The sequence below is a fragment of the Apis laboriosa genome, unplaced genomic scaffold, assembly GCF_014066325.1.
Source record: "Apis laboriosa isolate Shangri-la unplaced genomic scaffold, ASM1406632v1 scaffold69_cov144, whole genome shotgun sequence".
Lineage (NCBI taxonomy): Eukaryota > Metazoa > Arthropoda > Insecta > Hymenoptera > Apidae > Apis > Apis laboriosa.
Genome location: NW_025224165.1, coordinates 3737123 through 3758103, shown reverse-complemented (window position 1 = coordinate 3758103; position 20981 = coordinate 3737123). Strand labels below are relative to the sequence as shown.

The following is a 20981-nucleotide window of genomic DNA, read 5'->3' as shown; positions in this document are numbered from 1 at the left end:
ATATTATTATTACATATATATTATAAATTTGTATTTTTAATATTATTATTAAAAACAATTTTTTATTTTGTATTTTTTGTTATATAGTGTAAAAAATTTATAAGAGTAATACTATATTTCTCGAAATTTAAAATTTAATATCATATAAGTTTGACTTTATGAATTTATCAATTTAATATGATTACTACATAAATGTCATAAAAAATATATTATACAAGACAATTGCAATTACAAATTTCAAAAAATAGTATGATATTTTATAAATCTTTATAATGTCTTTTTAAAAAGTAAATTAAAATAAAAGAAAGATATAACTGTAATTTTCACATAAATTAAATCATTTAAATTACTCATAGAATGATATATACATAACAAAAAATGCACTGATATTAACGTTATGTCATGCACTAAAAAACGAAACATAGACTATGTTAAAATAAAACAAGATATTCAATAATTTCAATTAATCTTTCATTACAATTGGGTTCTAATATATTCACATATAATAATATAAAAATATCGTATAATATATAATATATATAATTATTTAATATATAAAAAAGGTCTTCGAACTCATGAAGTTGGTAATTTAACTTTTTATTTTTTATAAATAAAATATTAAACTATATATATAGATATAGATATAGATAATATATATACATATATTATATAAAAAGTTATAACAAAACATTTTCAACATTATAAAATGATATAGCAACTGTATATTTATAATATATATATTTACGTTTTTAATCGTTTAAATATAAGATGAACAAAGTACTTTTAATTATTTATTTACAATTATAATATAGTATTTAGATTGAATATTAGTAAAATCCATATAAGAAATAATATGTATGTATCAAACACAAACAATCATTTTCGTCTATAATTAAAATTAAATAATTAAATGTAAATATTTAAAATCAAAATTGAAGATGATGAGTAATATTGTTACTTACTTTATTTTTTCTGTAATATTTTTGAAACTATATGTTGAGGAATGTTGTAAAATTGTTCAATTTGATAAATGATTGCAATATTCTGATATTTTGTTAAAATTTCTTTTTTAAATATCAAAAAAAGAAAATGCAATGATTTAAATCTTTCATGTTTTAATATAATATTCTTTCATATTTTCATTGTATGCTATAAAATATAATTCAAATTAATTAATCAGATGATACTTAAGTTAAAAAAACACTTTAAGTTATAGTAGTATACTATTTATAAAAAATAAATATTCTATTTTTAAAATATACTTATATATTTTTAAAATTTATAATTTAAATGAAATAAACATTTAATTGTAAAAATGAAATTAGTTTCATTTTAAAATTTTGTATTTATAAAAAAATTAATATCATTGTTTTATAGTTAGATAATTATTACAATTGTCTCTTATTTATATATATTGTCTTAATAATACATAAATTTTACTTTGTAAATGTATTATTTAATTTGACGAAAATCAAATAAAGAAACAAAAAAAAAAAATAAATATTCAGAATCTTATAATTCTTTCTTCGATATACGAATTTTATATTAACTATATTTAATATATACATATATATATATTTATTAGAATTATATAATACACATTAAAATAGTTAAATTTTAAAAATAATTTCATGATTATCTCTTATCTTATCTATCTTCAAATACTTCTTATAAAAATAAAGCGTATTTCTTTTTTACTTAAATTTTCAATACATCGATATAAAATCAATAGATCGATATAAAAATTTTAATTCAATACTTCCGATTTGCAACACATTTCAATTTGATAATGAGTGGCATCGATGATCTCGAGAAACTGTTCCTTTATTTCTTTAGCTTTCACGTAAACATCCTCTTTCATTAAGTCATAACACATAGCGATAAGTCCCATACCGAGTAACAAATAAACAAAATTAATTATCAATTTGGTTTGACTGTCAGCTGTTAAATCACCGTGCGTCCAACCAGGTACAAGATCGCCCATCCCAATTTTGCATAGCGATGTCACGCAGAAATAAGCGCTGTCTAAATAATTCCATCCTTCCCACTCGGCGAACATTATCGAACCGCTCAACACGTATCCGAATATCACCCAAAGGCAGGCTGTCGAGGGTACCGTGATCCTTTGGCCAGGTTTTCGTTTACCGGTGCATTCGTGCAACCACGTGTACAACGAACGAAACGTCTGCGCGAGTACTTTTCCCATGTTAAGAAAATACAAAACATAAAGTGGGATTCCCAATACGGCGTAAATAACGGTGACTACCTTTCCCCAGGTCGTTTGAGGCACCAGTGTTCCATAACCGATCATCGTGAATACGGAAAGACAAAACATCATCGCAGCTGGAAAGGACCAGAGATCGGACGAGGTTAACCCACTACAATTCTCCTTCTTATAATCACCAGTGAAATTGTCTTGATACCGGCGTAGAATTCGATTTGACACCGTGTGAAACGCCGTTTTATTGAACACGTTTATGGTTTGATTGCCGGCAGTGCCAAGCCATAACTCTTCGGCGAACTGTTTTCTTATTAATTCGCGGATGCAAACTGTGGACGGCGGCGAAATCTGACCTTGAGATTCGATCATCATAAAACCGAAAGCACCTATTATAGCGTAACCAACCACGAGTCCACCAACGCCAACCTGAGTGCACATAAACGCGATCAATTTTCGGCAACAATCCTTTATGCGCTCTCTCAGATCCGGATCGGTCAATGTCGAATTCGAATCTCGGCTTTTCAACGAGGATCTTATCGGGACCCGCGTCATTTTATTTATGCATACAACGGAATACGAATAAAGCGAGGGATACAGGAAACTGGGGTAGCGGCACGTTGGCTAACACTAAATGATTTTCGTCCCGCTTTTCTATTTTCGTACGAACGCGCCGCGTTCATTTTACACTCTGTCCTTCTCTGTTTCACTTTCTTGCTTTTAGTATTTACATATACACATGCTTGCGCGAATCGGAGGTATTTCGAATTTCCTTCGATAAAATGGTAAGTATTCAATCATATATTTATTTTACATAAATTCTTGAGAAATAACGATAAATAAAATGAATAATAAGAATCAATTAGAAAAATTTTTGTTTAATAATGATGATTATTCTCATATGCATGTATACATATAATTGAATAATAAAATGTACTGTGTAAACATGAAATTTGCTTGTAATTTCGTTTGTTGTATAGAAAATACTTATTCGTATAAAATTTAAGTAGTATTATCCATTCATTAAATCGACACAAATTGTAATATAATATTCTAGATATATGAATTCTATTTTATTTAATTATAAAATAATTTTTTAATATATGTTATATGTATAAAACGGCAATATATAATTTTGAAATTAAATTTTATCGTCTATTTTTATTTGAAATTATAGATATTTATATAATTGTTTGCTATATTATAATTATTTGATAAACTATATAATATCCCTTCAATTGTGTTTAAGAAATAATTATAAATATATTCTGTTGAAGCAAGCAATAATAAAACATTGTTTTAATGTAACCCCCTTTTAAAGAAAAATAAAAATTTATTAAGTTTTGAATATAAAATATAATATAATATAGTTCATTCTATTACATTATTAATATGACATATATTAATATACATTTTTCTATAATAAAATTAATTTTTTAATATTTTATTTAAATATAATATTCTTATATGATATAATCTTCAGCATTGCTTGAAGTTTATAATTTAATTTATAAAAATATGTATGTAAATATCAATCATTCGTTTGATTGTGATAGTGAATAAAAAACATTTATAATTTTATATTTTTTATCGTTAGAAATATTCTTTAAGAAAAAAATGAATATTTTCGACATCTTTGCTGCAAAATGTAACGAAATCGTTGAATTATTTATATAAGTACTCTGTATTTATAACTTTGTCTACAGATAGATAGGAAGAGCATAGTCTATTAATTCAGTAGCTTGTGCAAACTCTGTCTAATACTCTGTCGACGTTATCAAGAAAATTTGCGAAAAAAATCTGTGTGAAAATTGTTATTAATCTTATGTCATTAGATAAAAACGATGTTTGTATTGTCTGTGTCTATATTTACAATAGATTTAAAATATTCGGTCCTTTTATTGATATTATCTCATCACTTAGGTAAATTGATATCTTTTCTATTCATTTTTCATTTCAACGAATCATTAATATTTTTACTTGCACTTCTTTTTATATCAATCTTTTTATATCTCAAGAGTTCAGTTTTGTTTTAAAACATATCAATTACTCAAAAACATTGTCAATATCATTTTATATTTGAATAAAGATTTAGAGATCTATCTTAGGAGATATTATATTAAGAGAAGAGTTCATCAAATGGGATCATTCATCATTGAATTATAGTGACATATTTTGCTATCTATATTTTATTAGTTATATTATATAATATAATTATAATAGTTATTTTCTTATGGTAGATTTAAATCAAAATAGAGAATTATCTAATCTTTATTTTTAAATTAAATGATCGAACTTTTATTAAACTTTTTACATATGATACTACTTGATACTATTTGTCTTTGCATCTTGATTATCTTTCAAAGTAATCCTTCCTGTTTTAACATTTGTAAAAAATATATTTGATGGATTAGACAAGTGATTAATAATAAGTGATTAATAATAATTAATCAAGAAACGTTAATCTAATTTTAAATTACATGTATAATGAAAAATGACAAGATTTTCTATTTATTTGACAAGATATTCTATTTATTTTTTGAAATTTGACTCGATATCACATAAATAACATTAATATTAAAATTTAGCGTGCTTGTGATCCTAAAAGAATAAGAAATTAATTTTTTATTTATATATGCAGCAATCACAATGCTTAACACAATGCACAAAGTAAATCATACATAGTAGGGTCTCGTCAATCTCGGGGCTATCTAGCTAAATTAACGTCGTGTACACCAGTTGTATGCTCATCGCTATCACGTTCGTGTCATCGAGTTCTGACAGTTCCAGGTAGCGTTTTTTACAATGGAGAACTTTTACATAATCTTTACAACTATCATAGGTAAGGAAAGAATTATATTTAGATCGTATAATATTATAATTTTCACTGATATTCCATTATTTTCACAAAGGTAGTTTAGTTTTTTCTATTACAACATTTGAACATTTGAATTTTGCAATCTAAATATTTACATTATAGAAATTTCTATTTATTATGTTTTTTATAACGTAAAGTCTGTTCTAAAGTTTGGAAGTAATAAAGAATTTCAAAAAACATCATCAAAATCATATTATTGCAATTAAAATTTGTTGAATAGTAAAATAATATATATTGAAACGAAAAAATAAAATGTTAAGTTTACTTAAAATTAATCTTTTGTTTCTTCAATATGATCATTTTTTTTTTTTTTTAACTATTTCTAAACAAATTTTTTTTTTTATCTAAAATAGTTGTCAATGTCAATAAGTATTTATTACAAATGATTACAAGAGATTTTTTATGCAAAAATTTGATTGCTTCCAAATGCATTAAGTGTACTTATTTATGAATACGTTATAAAAGAAGACATCCAACTTTTCTTCTTCAAGAATACTAAATTCGAATACAGAATTCTTTAAATTATTTTTAACGAAGAACAATTTTACAACACAACAATACGCTTTAATAATACGCAAATAAAAAACAAAAATAATTATAATATAGATTTTTCTTTATATCACCTTATCGATCATCTTTCACTAATACAAGTTTGAGATTAATTAGAATAATTAGAGAAGAAAATTGATGAAAATACAATTGACTCTAGGAAAATCCTTTGTATAATAGTCGGAAGCTTAATTTATGCTCATTAAAAGTCATTTAAATTCTTCATCAACATGAAAAATAGCAATTTAAAAGCACCGACACTCATTTAAGGATCGAGTGTCAATTTAAAACGTGCATAAATCATCGCATAAGTTTTCTCAGAATTTCAGCATCATTTTCCACTCTAATCGTGTCATTAATAGAAACGTAAGTACATATACAGTGCTTACTTCCGTAATGTTCAGTTTAGTCAACGATCATCGAGGTTAATTTTATTTCCTGCCGCACGCATTACTTATCGAATTTATTGGGTGATGAACTCTTGTAACATATATATAACACATATATATCGAACTTTACAAGAAAAATATATAAATAAATATATCCAATGCGAAATTAATATCTTTAGAGAGCCTAAGTATTTAAGAGATTTTAAAATCCTTTTATACGTAATGTTCGCTCCAATTCTCTATTTCTTAGATCATTTTTGTTAATCTATATATAAATATATATATTTATATATATATATTTCGAAAGTAAAAATTAATTTTTAATTGCAATATTTGAAATTATTAAAGAATATATTTCTTTTTCGATAAGTTATTATCTTGATATAGCATATTTTTGATTTTATAGCTGATGTCAAGGCGAATTTAACAATAAAAAATTTTGTAAAAAGTTGTAAAAGAAAATTTTTTCAATGCCATTTCCTTAATATCTTAAGATGATATGATTTACTGCAAATCCAGTTATGATTTTTGCTTTATATACATATATACATACATATACATATGTAAATACTTATGAATGTATATTATTTATCAACAATCTTTGATTATTATATCAATAAACGTTCCTTCATGATAGATTGTAAATACTTACTACTTTGTTCTGCGAATATTTCAATGTATATATACATATATATAATAGGATGTGGTACATTAATAATTTGCTTTATATACTCAATCATTGGTTTCCGGACCTCTTATTTCCGACACATCGATGAAATTATAAAATTGAGGACTTTATAGGAAGGAGTGAGATCCATTTTTATCAGATTTGTTGTTATATATTAAAAAAAGTTATATATTTAAAAAGTAATATATTTAAAAAAAAATTCTATATCAAATAATTAAATACAGATGTATGATAAAAAAAAATAATAATTTATTACAGATTTTGAATTTTTATGAAATAAGAATGCAAATCATTAATTATTATATGTAATTATTAAATATATTTCATTAATTATTATATATAGATCTTTTTTTTATCATATTTCTTTTGAAAATAAGATTTTAGAATTAATATTATTTTATATTTAATTTATTCATTTATTTACTTTTACTTGTAAAATGATTCATCACTGAAGCAAAATTTAACGTATAGAAATGTTGATAGGGGTTTATTTTTCAAGTTGTAATTTAATTTTGCGCTAGAAGCGCCTATACATAGGCAAACTGACGGCTTAAAACGATTAGATTTTCTCTATAAATATCAGATGATCATGTTTTATTAATATGCATTAGAAGAATAATTCCATAGAGAAAAACTTTTATTTTTCTTAAATAATTTTTGAATAATATATATTATCCACAATTTATCTATCATATACTTTATCTTTTTCAATAACTTTTTGAAATTAAATACGAATTGCGATCAATTTTGATCATATTTATATTTGTATTTGATCATAATAAATGTTAATAAAGTCTTCTTTTATTTTGAAAAGGATCAAAGATTAGTAGAATATATTATGATTAAATGATAATAATAATAAATATTATAAAAATTATAGGAAAGAAAATATTTGGATAAATTATAAAAAACAAATATTCTTTTATCATATATTCTATTATTTATATATTCTTTTATCATATATTTACAGAGTTGGGCAATAATCAATTACATTTTAATTATTTATTAAAGTTATTTAAGTAATATTAAATTATCTAAGTAATATCTAAAGCGATCATAATCATAATCATTAATCAAATAATCAACAGACTAATCTAATAATTATATATATATATTAATCAATAATCTGTAATTATTTGAATGATTATCATGCATATTATTGTTATAATAATATACTGTATATTATATTGTATTATATACAATCCAAATTTTCAAAGTATAATTGGAAAAAATATTATATTTTATATTTATAAAAAAAAAGATAATAATAAATATATTGAAAGTAAATTATCAAATAAAATATTTGAAATGAAAGATATATTAAAGAAAAATGTATTATATCACATCACAAAATAATTAAATCACATCATAAAATAAATAATTAATCTAAAATTATGTAAATAATAAATGATTAAAGATTATTAAAATAATTATAGTTTTCAATTTTACAATTTTTTTTACTTTTCTTTTTTTTATTATTATTTTATTTTTTCTTAATTATTGATCAATAATTATTGAGAATTGATTTATTATTTGAATTAATTATTAGACTGAGGATTTTCATATATTATTCATACTGTAAATGTTTTGCATATTTTACACAAATAATATTAATATAAAATGTTCGATTACATTTTTTGCATGTCCAAAAATTATGGGAGTCGCAAAAACCAGTTTGAGCAATCAATATAATTAAATCCAAACAAGTTGATTAAATAAAAATCCAACTCACTTTCATCAAGGGACTTTTAAATCAATTTGAAGTTTACAACGTATTATAAGACATATTGTAAGCGATAATCTTGTAGAAATAAAATATGTTTCTCGCGTAATTTACATCACGATTAAACTCTATTAAAATTAAGAAAAATTTAAACCATTATAATATCAAAGATAATGATTTTTGATTAACGAATAAAAGATCATTAGAAGCGTGGAACTTTCTCTTTCTTTGAAATGCTTTTTTATTTATATCTCGATATCACTTCCGGTTTCCGAGATATCATCGTGTAAAAATAAATTTAATAATTTATTATTTCCGTTCTTCTCGCTTATTTCAACCCCAAATTCCAAACAAATAAGAGATACAATTCCAGGAAAATATATAGATCATTAGGTCCTAGATCTAGATTCAACTTTGAGTGTTTATATCTCAACAACCGATTGAAATATCGGGATAAAATAAAAAGCGACTTCAATGGCATGATTTTCTCTGTTTCCTGAGAATTTTTAACTTCTTTTCACGAAAGAAGTTATTACATGAAAAGTCGAAGTTTCATTCTTGTGACTTTGCATTAATAGAATGATTTGTTATTATGATACAAAGGAAATTATTTCTAGAGATATAATTTATATTTTATATAATATGACATATTTTTTGCCAGTTAAATATTTGAACACGTTTTAATATAAAAATCCATAGTCTATTATTTAATCATCAGTAATTATGATTTTAATTTAATCTTTAATCATTAATCAGATTTTGCCCAATTCTGTCTACGTTGATATAACTTTCAATAATAAAAAAAGGTAAGTAACTTTTTTTTAAATCGTATTTACATATACGTTTCATTTCTTTGGATATAATTTTCTTGTCATTATATGTTATAACCATAACTTTGTCGTGTTAATATAACAGTACATTAGAAGTGACCTGTCTTTAGTACGAAGCATAGATATCCAGACGTTCAGAGAGAATATTACGTCACGTTACATGTGCAGCAAAAACACATTCAATCTTTCTAATTCGAAATTTTATAGGGATGCGTTTTGATTTGCTCCTGCGGATTTCGGCAAGTAGGCAGGTTGACTGTTACACAACGATTCGTCGTATGGTTTTAGATGATATGTAAAAATCATCATACAATGCTGAATGTCGTGGAATTTGTGGTAACTAATCCACTAATCCAGGTAAGCTTTTTTTAAATAACAAATTACATGGATTTCATTCTTAAATATTAATACAAATACACATGCATATATTACATTGCATTCAAATTCAAGCATGATCAATCATGCGTTTAAAATAATAAATGGTATTTGTTGTTGACAATTTGTTGAAGAGTCTGGCTTGCCGTATAGTTTGCCAACAGGCATTTTTAATAAAGAATTCAATTGCTCAGAACTTGAAAAATAAACCCAATTGAGATTCTTGAGTACGTTAATTTTCATGTTTTTTTTTTTTTTTTTGTATCGAAAGTCCATGTAATCTGATATAAATATTTGTATTTTTTTTTTTTAGGTGGAATAAATTTTCACAACCATATCGATTATTGATTATTTTTACAATAAAAATGTTCTTTTTGGTATATGATAATGATAGTATATATAACGTATGTGTTTTCTAGTATGCAAAATATTTTTTAAGAGTTCTTGAACTTGATTGTAATTTAATATAAAGTTATTATCCATTTTATCGAAAACCGGTTTAACAGGTTTAACATAACATAACATATGCGACCAATTCTATCTAGGACTCTGTTCAATTTCAGATCTATATAGTTTGGTTTCTTTTTTGTTTATTAATATTATCATTAAAGGATAAAATGAAAATAATAATTAATAAAAATTGACATAACCCTTTATAGGACTTCGATAGGGTTTATTGTGTGCGAATTTCTTGATATTTTAAAATTCGATATTTCTATTTAAGAGTTTTAAGATATTTCCCTTGATTCATGTATCTTATATACATTATTATCACTATTGACAATTTACTATTATAGTTACAAACGATCAATAAATCTAGGGATAAATTCCAATTTTCAATTTGCTTAAATAGCGAAATTTTTTTAAATAGTTATCCAATTCAAATAATAAATATTATTAGATTTAAATTTTCAACTTTTTAACTGATAAATTTGTTTTGTTTCAGTTTTATGCGCGGCTAAAGAGTCTGATTGGTCGTATTCGGGGGATAATGGTAATTATTTTTATTTTTAATTCTTTAGAAAAATTTTATCTCTATTAGATATCATTGAAATTAAATTCTAAAGATTAGAAAACAAAAATTAATATGTAAAAATATATATTGTAGTTCATATTTTAAATTATAAACGGATAATTTAATTTAAAGCATTAGAGTGAGACGGTTTCTATCTCTATTTCTTTTTGTTTCAATTTGTCACCTTTTGTGTCAATTTGTTTTAAATTTTCTACTTATTTCAGAAACGTGTTGAATCCTTTTCCATTTCTCTTCGTTTAGGTCCGACAAATTGGGGAGGTCTATGCGTGACTGGAAAGAAACAATCACCAATAAATATCGTCACTGAAGATACCATTAATACCGATATTGGCGAACTTAAATTCATAAGATATGATTTTGCGTTTGAATGCAAAATCACGAACAATGGTCATTCTGGTAAATATAAAATTAAAATTTAAAATATGTAAAACATATATTTATAACTAATTTCTTTCTTCATCATAAAGATTTTTCAAATCATTAAAGAATATTATTATCTTAATAGTTGAATAGAATAAAATTGTTTGTTAAACTTGTCTAATTATAAAATTGGCACACCTCCAAATAATCCTACAAAATTTCTTTATTATTATTATTTTTTTTTTAAATACTTGCCAAAATATCTTTTCACAGTGCAACTTCAATTATCTGGTGTACCGGTTCATCTTGAAGGGGCAAATCTTGAATCCACATATATCCTAGAGCAAATACATTTTCATTGGCCTGCCGAGCACACCGTGGATAACAATCGTGATGCATTAGAGTTACATTTCGTGCATTACAAAGAACAATATGGCAATACAAGCGCTGCATCGAAGCATGAAAATGGAATTGCTGTTGTCGCCACATTATTCGAGGTATGTTTATTATTAAATATTTATTATTTTCTTCATTATTATTGTTTATAACTCGTATATATAAATAAGGATTATTTTTACACAAATGCCATTTCAGTTGGATAGCGAAGACAATATGGAAATAATGCCAATACTGAAAGCAACGGAATTAATATCTAACGGAATCGGGAAGAGTACAGAGTTAAATGAAAGCAAGTTTATCCCTTCTCTCTTTTTACCGAAAGATCATACAACGTATTATCATTATGATGGATCTTTCACGACTCCTGGATGTCAAGAAACTGTGATGTGGTATATTCTTACTGAAAAATTGTCGGTATCAGAACAGCAGGTAAATTTATATAATAAAATTCAATCAGTTGCATATGTATTATATTTGACACTTAACATATTAATGAATATTTAAATAAGCAACGAGTATAAATATTAAAATAATTCTCTCTTTCTCTCTTCCCTATAATTAGAATCTAATGTTATTTTTCTAGAAATTTTTTTAGAAAGATATTAAAAATCGAATATTTTTCGCAATTTTTAAATTGTTTTCATTCATTTCACACGAATCCAAGAATTTTTTAAGAATTCCAGATATTAAAAGACATTTAAAATTCTAATTGTTGACAAAATAGATTTTGAATTTTAGGAAATTTTGATGTTTCAAGAAGAAATAAGAATTTCGAATATTTATTGAACTTCTTTCACGAATGTAAAAATCAAGCCTCGACTCATCTCTCTTTTTACTTTTTCCGTTTCTCTATATCTTTATCAGAATATTTATGAAAATAATAAGGGAACAAGAACTTCTATGTCGTTTAATTCGAGAAAAAAAGAAGCGTTCTCTAAAATTTATTGCAGCCAAAATAGTTAGTTCTTATTTAAAAAAAAAAGTAAGTTGATATCTAATAATTTATTATAAGAAAATATCTAGAACTTATCTATAACATATCACTAGACTGCGAATTATTTTTATCTATATGTATTATTTTTATCTATAATTTGAAAAAAAAATCTATGATAAGCAAAATCATTATTCTATCATTAATTTTTTTTTTTTCATTTGCAGTTAAACATTTTTAAAAGTGTAGAAACAAGAAATGGCACTTTGAGTTTCAATTACAGGCCGACTCAAGCAATTGGAAAAAGGACAATTTATCACCATCTGCTTGGATATTCTACCGCAGGTATTGTTTCTTGTAATTTACTTAATGTATATCTTAGTCTTTTTCTAAGCAAATTTTTATTGTACAATTAAATTTAAAAAAAATTTTAATCAATCTTTAATAAGTGACAAAATTCAATGAATGTTATTATTACATACATATACCATTAACCATCTCACATCATGCAGAACAATAATATATTTTTATAGCATATTAAATTATTATTCGTAAAAGAAATTGTATGTATTCATTTGTATATATATATATATATATTATATTATTGTATATTATTTGTATATATACTATGTATAAGTAAATGTATTTATGAATGTTCAAATAATATATATACGAAAATTAAGCAATACCTAACATATACATAAATAATACGATTCATTGTACAATGCATAACATGATGAGTGCTGTGTTGTAAGTATATATCTATACGTATGTAATATAATGTATAAAATTGAAAATGTTTAAAACAAAATCAACAATAAACAAAAATATGATAATTGTTAAAAGAAGTCGTTGTAAAAGGGATATTTGTTCCTATAAATTGATTATGAAACAAATAAGAAAAATTTATTAAATTCAAATAGAGACATCTGACTTTGCAACTCAATTTTAAAAAACACCATCTTTAATTTTTCATTTTGTTTTTTAGTGCAAGAGATTCTTTTGAAAAATCTATTTCAAGCATGTGAAAATAGACACTTCAAAACGAACATAAATGATTGATTATTATAAATATTTCTTGAAATTACAAAAATTTTAATATCAACAAAAGAATACTATTTATATAAAAATATATATAACTTACTTTGTGAATGATTAGTTGAACACAAAGAATTCTGGAACATTTTATAAAAAATAATTGGCACATCAAATTGATTTAATCCACTTCAGAATTATATGTATTTTGATTTACCAGACTATTGTTGAACAATATCAAGTTTTATAGTTCTTCTTGATTGCGTGTTTCTAAAAGAAATAAGCTACCATTTCAATCAATAATATAATGACAAAGATGAAAAGAAACTTCGACTCTTTCATTTTAATTTCTTTATAAATTCATCATTTTAATTTCTACATCAAAAAAATGACAAACTATGAGACTATATTTTAAGCAATTTGATAATAATTTGTATATACATTATTGTGTATGCATAAAGATTCTTTCTTTACATAAATACAATTAAAGAGAAAGATATTAAGTTTAATTGTATGACTAACGACCGATAATTATATACTGAAAGAATTTTAAAGTGCACGATACAACATATAATCCGTGTATAGTAATACTGGTAAAAATAAAAAAAGAATAAACAGAAGAATGAAGTGACTAGCAACATCTCAATTGATAGAGTATTCGTAAGCTTTTACCAATATATATATATAATACGAATACGATATTAAAAAAAAAGATCATTTTGTGTTGTGTTACTAAATTCATCATATAATAATTATCCAAAGTTTATTATTACTTGAATATTTTTAAATTCGAAACTCAAGATTTCTTATGAATCAAATTTATGAAAAGATACATAACAATTTTCCTTACAGAATTTTTCTCGTTTCATTCATCAAAATTATTATTTTTCTGTCCATAAAAATTACAAGAAGATTAAGTAAGGGAGGAAATGAATTTTCAAAATTTGAATCGTTTGAACGCCCTCGCAAACATGATTTCGGGAAATTTTTTACCGATGACCAATATAAATGAGAGATCGTCCATGGTTTCGAAAATCTATTTCGTCATCGTTTGGATAATACAATTGATATACCTGGCTGCCTGTATTCTCGGACTTTTCAATGTACCGTGGGAAAGAGCTTTAAAGGATGGTACAGTGAACATGGTGCTCTTGTTCGAAGTGATCATCTTGAACATATATTTACATAGACGTAAAAAGTTGTTGCGTGAATTAATCGGGAAGCTGAATCACATTCTGATCAATGAAGACGAAATATTTCGAAACGTGACAATTAGCACGACGAAAACATTGGAAAAACCTTTAAAAATGTATATATTTGTTAACGTTACTTCGCTTATGGTTTGGATATCATCGCCGTTTATCAAAGTGTTTCAAAAAAATGAGTTTTATTACGAGGATTTTACAATGCCAGCCGTTTTATCCAAGCAACCTTTTTCAACAGGTGTTTTTATTTGTGGCGTTTTCCTTCAATTGTTTGGCAGTGAATATTTGTTATTTAGGAAGATTAGCTTAGACCTGTACACGATGCATTTGAACCTTTTAATAACGACACAATACAAATATCTTAGAATCAAATTTGCGACTATACTTAAAGAAAAGGGTGAAATTGCAAAGGATACTTGGAAAAATATCCCTCACGACAATGATAAAACGATCAGACAAGAAATGAAGTTGTTAACCCGCCATTTTGAAACTGTAATCGAGTAAGTATTCATGGAACTTTGAATTAATTTAGCATTTATTATTTGTATTTCATGAAATGAGCAACATTATTTTTCTCAATTATAATTAACAATTATTAAGTATAATTAATTTTTATATTAATTCTAATAAATCGATAATTAATCATGTCAAAATGTTTAAATTATATCTAGATATGTAGATATATATTTTTTGGTTGTCATAATATGTAACCATATTGAAAAATGATAATTTACAAAATATACTTTAATTATTGAAATAATAAATTTGTAATTATTATAGGATGACTGGTATGTTGAAGAAATTGCTTTCTCCGAATATTGGAGTTCTTTACTTAAACTACGTTTTTCGATTCTGCTTTCTCAGTTTTATGTTTGCAACGGTATATCGTAAATTTCAATTTTTTAATTGCATTTTCTGTTCTTTTCGATTTATTTAATTGAATAAAAAGAATTGCACTTTCTGTCTTTTTTGATCTATTTCATTCAGTAAAAACGTATTTATTTTTTCAGACTTCACTTTCAGAAAAGCTTACGTATACGATAATCGTATCATATACAACTGGTGCATTGATACAATTTTATATATTGTGTTATTGCATTCAAGATTTATTTGAAGCGGTATGATTTATTATTATAATTATTTGCAAAAACATTATTAAATATCAAAGAAAGTACAATTTTTATTATAATAATAATGCAATATTATTTTTATTAATAATAAAATATAATTGTTCCAAATTATTAGAGTTCATCTATAGCAGATGATGTGGTGTATGAAAAATGGTACTCTTATGATGTACGCTTTCAACGTGTAATTCTTATGATAAGTTTGGCTAACGAATTAAAGTGTAAAATATCCAATTTTCAAAATATTGATTTAACGTTACCATCTTTCATGACGGTAGGTCTTTATTTGATGATTATAAAATATTATATTAAAATAAATTAATTAATATTATATTTTAAGATACACAAAAATAATAAAAAATGGAAAGAAAAAATATTATATATAAAGATATATTTATAAAGATATTTAATAACAAATTATAAATATATACATATAAGATATTAATATATAGATATATTAAAAAACTTTTGAATAACCGATTTTAGAAGCTAAATAAATAAATAAAATTGCTACACAAAAATGTCAAGATTTATTTATTATGTTATAAATAAATTAAAATTCGGTATTTCGATTTTAATTATTTTTTTCTATATATTAGTTAACATTTATTCATATTTTTTCTTTCATACAATCAATTGATTTATTTTAATATTGTATTTATAACTAATCTAATAATTTTAATTATTAATATTAATAATATAATTGTACTATTTTTTTTTCAGATTCTAAACCAAGCATATTCGATATGTTTATTATTTTTAAAAACAAAACAAGATTAAATCAAATTATTACAATATAGTAATCAATATAATATATTCTTTATATGATATATGATATATGATATTGATGATTAAAATATCTAAAATTTCTTACATTAAGGAATTTTTATTTAATTATAATACATATATTCTAAAACGAATAAGAATTCTAGAAAGAAATCAATTTCCAATATAATTAATAAATTTAAAGATGCAAAAATAATCGATAAATGAAACTATAATTTCTAATATAAATTTACATTTAAATGTAGATCGATATATATTGAAATAACTGATATGAACTAAATAAATAATGAATTAATAATAGCAAATTAATAATATTATTTATATATTAAATATATATATATAACTTATTTTTTACTTACTTTATTTTAACTTACTATATTTAAGAATTTTTTAATGATAAACGAGAATAATCGACTATAAACAATTTCAGAATTTCATAAAGCATAATTGGCACGTGTAAAATCCATCTCAGAGGATAAACAATTTTCCATTTACCGGTCGAACGACGAATAATGTTAAATTTCATAGTTTTCTCGTAGATTTTTGAAATGTTTCTAGAAGTAATATAAATTATCTTTTCAATAATATAGTGAAAGAAAGAAACTTCGTCTCTTTCTTTTCACATGGCTAATTTCTTTATAAATTTATGATAAATTTCTACATCAAAAGAGAGTAACTAAGTAGATATTTTAAACAAATCTACGATAATTTATATGTATACATTTATACATACGAATATATAGGGATCTTTTCAGATAAATAATTGTTCAAATTAAAGAGAATGATATCGAGTTGTAATTGCAACTCGACTAACGATCGATGATTATACACTGAAAGAATTTTAAATTGCACGTGATATCGTGCACTCTGGTGTATAGTAATGCTGGTAAATATGAAAAATGAATAAACAGATCAACAATGTAATGACGAGCAACAGTTGCATCGAATATGTTGAAACGATAGATCATTTCCAAGCAAGAACATAATTACACAATAATAGAAAAAGTATATTTTAAGAGATAATAAATTAATACTAATAAACTCACCAAAAAAGAAAAAATTCTTTTTTTCATTCTAATGAATTGTATCGAAACCGATATTATCTTTATACCGATAAAAATTGCAAAAAGAATCAAATAAGAATGAAAATGAATTTTCAAAATTTGAATCGTTTGAACACTTTCGTAAACGTGGTCTCAGGAAATATTTTACCAATAACCGATATAAAAAAGAAATTATCTATCGTTTTGAAAATCTATTCGATCGTTGTTTGGATGATAGAACTGATATATTTGGCTGCCTGTATTCTTGGACTCTTCAATGTATCGAGGGAAAGAGCTTTAAAGGACAGTACAGTGAACATTGTGATCTCGTTAGAAGTGTTCATCTTGATCGTTTATCTGCACAATCGTAAGAATTTATTACGTGAATTAATCGGAAAGTTGAATTATCTTCTACTCGTGGAGGACGAAACGCTTCGTGATGTGACAATTGATACGGTGAAACCTTTAGAGAAGCCTCTTAGAATCTATATAATCGCCAGTGTTGGTTCGCTTATGATTTGGGCATCGTTGCCGCTCACTAAAATGTTTCGAAAAAATGAATTCTATTATACGGATTATCAAGTGCCGGCAGTCATATCAAATGAACCTTTTCCAATCGGTGTTTTTATTGGTGGCGTTGTTCTACAGATTTTTGGCAGTGCGTACACGTTGCTCAGAAAGATTAGCCTGGATCTCTACACGATGCACTTGATACTTTTAATAACGGCTCAATACAAATATCTTAGGATCAAGTTTGCGACGATACTCGAACAGGAAATATCAAAAGATTTCTACAACGGCATTATTTGGCAAAATGTCTCTTACGAGTATGATAAAATGGTCAAACAGGAAATGAAGTTGTTAACCCGCCATTTTGAAATTGTAGTCGAGTAAGTATACGTGCAAATATGATTAATATTGAATCTTTTGAATTATTAATTATTTATATATTAATGTTATTATTTTTTTTAATATTTTTAACAGTGATTCATCATTATGTAATTAAATTTCATGTTATATAATAGCGTCTAAATACGTATTATTTGAAAATATAATAATTTAAAAGATATCGATAAAATATTTTGTGAGAACTCTAAATTTTTATAAAATTTTACTATTATTGAATGTATACAATAATAATTATATAACCTCAAAATTATCCACAAATATTTTTCACTCAAAAAGAAAATATAATGGATGAAATAGTTGATTACCAATATATAATTTCCAAATTATATAATTTAATTATATAATTTCATAATAAAAATTTATTATTATTATTATTATTATTATTATTATTATTATTATTATAGAATGACTGTCATGTTGAAGAAATTACTTTCTCCAAATATTGGAATTCTTTACATAAACTACGTTTTTCGATTTTGCTTTCTGAGTTTTATGCTTGCAACGGTACATCTTCAATTCTTTAATGCAGAATCACGTTTTCTTATCTTATTCTTTTATAAAGATAAAGCTATTTATTTTTTTTTCAGAGCTCAGCCATGTATTTTGAAAAATGTTTACTTGTATCGTATACAATTGGTGCATTAATACAATTTTATATATTGTGTTATTGTATTCAGCAGTTACTTGAAGCGGTACTTGATTTTTTTATAGAAATTGTAATTTGAGAAAAAAATTACAATTTAATTTACATAATAATACATTATTATTTTTGTTTAATGAAAATGCAATACATAAATGATGTAAAAAAAAAATAATTATGTTTAATAATTTAAATAATATAATTTCTTTGAAATTGTTAGAGTACAACTGTAGCAGATGATGTAGTACACGAAAAATGGTATTATCATGACATAAAGTTTCAACATATAATTCTTATGATAAGTTTGGCTAACAAATTAAAATGCAAATTATCTAGTTTTCAAAATATCGACTTAACATTACCGTCTTTTATGTCGGTGAGTTTTTATCTTGAGTAATTATTATATCAAAATATACATTTTTTTTTATAAAAAAATATATTTTTTATTTACATTAAGAAATCTCAATGAAATGAGATTTTGAAAAAAAAATATATTTTGATTTTAAATTCTCATATAAATTTTTTCTTATTTATATAATAATATAAAATTTAATCGATACACTTTGAAATTTTTTGCATATAAATAATTTATTAATTTTGATTATAGATATTATAAATTTTGATTATAGATATTAATAATATTTCCGTATTATTTTTTCAGATTTTAAATCAAGCATATTCGGTATGTTTGTTATTTTTGAAAGCAAGACAAAGTTAAATTAAATTGTTGTATTAATAGTCAATACATACATGCATATTTTTTATAAAATATACTTAAAAATTTATTATGGAATTACTTAAATAAACGAATAAGAATAGATAGAAACCATTTCCAATATAATTTAATAAATTTAAAAATATTAATATTTCTAATATGTATTTTAATTTATAATTTATATTTAAATGTGGATCGATATATACTGAAATAATATTTAATTAGTAAAGAATTTAATTTGAAGTGAATAATTTGAAGTGAATTAATAATAGAAAATTAATATTATTTATATACATTTAAAAATTATTTTAAGAATAATTTTATGATAACAAGAATAAAACCAATAATCAAATTATGAATAAGAGGATGTCAAAATATAATTGATATATCTAAAATACAACATATTACAACATATTACAACTAAAGAGAATACATCAAGTTATACAGATATATGATTGATAATTATACATATTGGAGCAATTTCAAATTGCACGCGATATGAGACATTTCTGTGTATAATAATGTAGAAGTTGGAAATGTATGAAACAAAATCAACAATAAAAAAAGTACGTGATAATTTTTAATTTTAATTTTTATCAAATTGTAATAATAATGCTTACCTTTATAAGTTGTGAAACAAATAGCAAAAGAAATTTATTAAAGTTTATATAGAATATTTTTTATTTTTCATTTTCCATTTCTTTTTTTACGACAAGATATCCCTGGAAAATGTATGAAAGCAGATATATTATTATTGTATTTCAAAACGAACACAAATATTATATATTAAATAATATATTATACAATGTTTCCTGACAATTGGATTCTAATCTACAATACTATTAGTGATACTATGTACACATAAAAATATATATAACTTATAGAAACTGTTTTATGATAAAATGAGAATAGAAACATTTAGCTGAATAAGCCAGTTCTAGAACACTTTATAAAATATAATTGACACATTTAAAATTGGTTTAATTCACGTATTTTCCATCTAGAATGAACAGATCATATCAAGTTAATATCAAGTTTTGTAGTTCTCTTAATCCCATACTTCTAGAAGAAATAAACTATCACTTCAATCAATAATATAATGACAAAGGTGAAAAGAAACTTCGACTCTTTCATTTCACGTGATT

At 23.7% G+C, this 20981-nt stretch overlaps 4 protein-coding genes across 6 annotated transcripts; 3 read left to right on the top strand and 1 right to left on the bottom strand.

Moving 5' to 3' along the window:
- Positions 1 to 1566: 1566 nt before the first annotated feature.
- On the bottom strand, positions 1567 to 3008 carry LOC122719019 (TWiK family of potassium channels protein 7). Its single transcript, XM_043944519.1, has one exon. The coding sequence runs from the start codon at positions 2771 to 2773 to the stop codon at positions 1748 to 1750; it is 1026 nt and encodes a 341-aa protein (XP_043800454.1). The 5' UTR covers positions 2774 to 3008; the 3' UTR covers positions 1567 to 1747.
- A 963-nt stretch (positions 3009 to 3971) lies between these two features.
- On the top strand, positions 3972 to 13277 carry LOC122719021 (carbonic anhydrase 2-like). Its single transcript, XM_043944521.1, has 6 exons — positions 3972 to 4141; positions 10597 to 10644; positions 10927 to 11082; positions 11320 to 11543; positions 11641 to 11874; positions 12604 to 13277. Exons 1-6 carry the CDS (start codon positions 4063 to 4065, stop codon positions 12790 to 12792), a joined length of 930 nt encoding a protein of 309 aa, XP_043800456.1. The 5' UTR covers positions 3972 to 4062; the 3' UTR covers positions 12793 to 13277.
- On the top strand, positions 12630 to 16523 carry LOC122719018. Of its 3 annotated transcripts, none has more exons than XM_043944515.1 (6): positions 12630 to 12721; positions 14264 to 15116; positions 15397 to 15496; positions 15627 to 15734; positions 15862 to 16017; positions 16467 to 16523. In XM_043944515.1, the coding sequence occupies exons 2-6, from the start codon at positions 14341 to 14343 to the stop codon at positions 16521 to 16523; spliced, it is 1197 nt and encodes a 398-aa protein (XP_043800450.1). In that variant the 5' UTR covers positions 12630 to 12721; positions 14264 to 14340. The 3 variants fall into 3 exon arrangements, with proteins under 3 accessions (XP_043800450.1, XP_043800453.1, XP_043800451.1); XM_043944518.1 differs by having other exon boundaries at positions 12637 to 12721; positions 14324 to 15116; XM_043944516.1 differs by having other exon boundaries at positions 12644 to 12721; positions 14321 to 15116.
- Positions 16524 to 16851: 328 nt separating this feature from the next.
- LOC122719014 lies at positions 16852 to 19922 on the top strand. The gene is made up of 5 exons (XM_043944512.1): positions 16852 to 18462; positions 18886 to 18985; positions 19069 to 19173; positions 19342 to 19497; positions 19783 to 19922. Exons 1-5 carry the CDS (start codon positions 17672 to 17674, stop codon positions 19837 to 19839), a joined length of 1209 nt encoding a protein of 402 aa, XP_043800447.1. The 5' UTR covers positions 16852 to 17671; the 3' UTR covers positions 19840 to 19922.
- The last annotated feature ends 1059 nt before the right edge of the window (positions 19923 to 20981 follow it).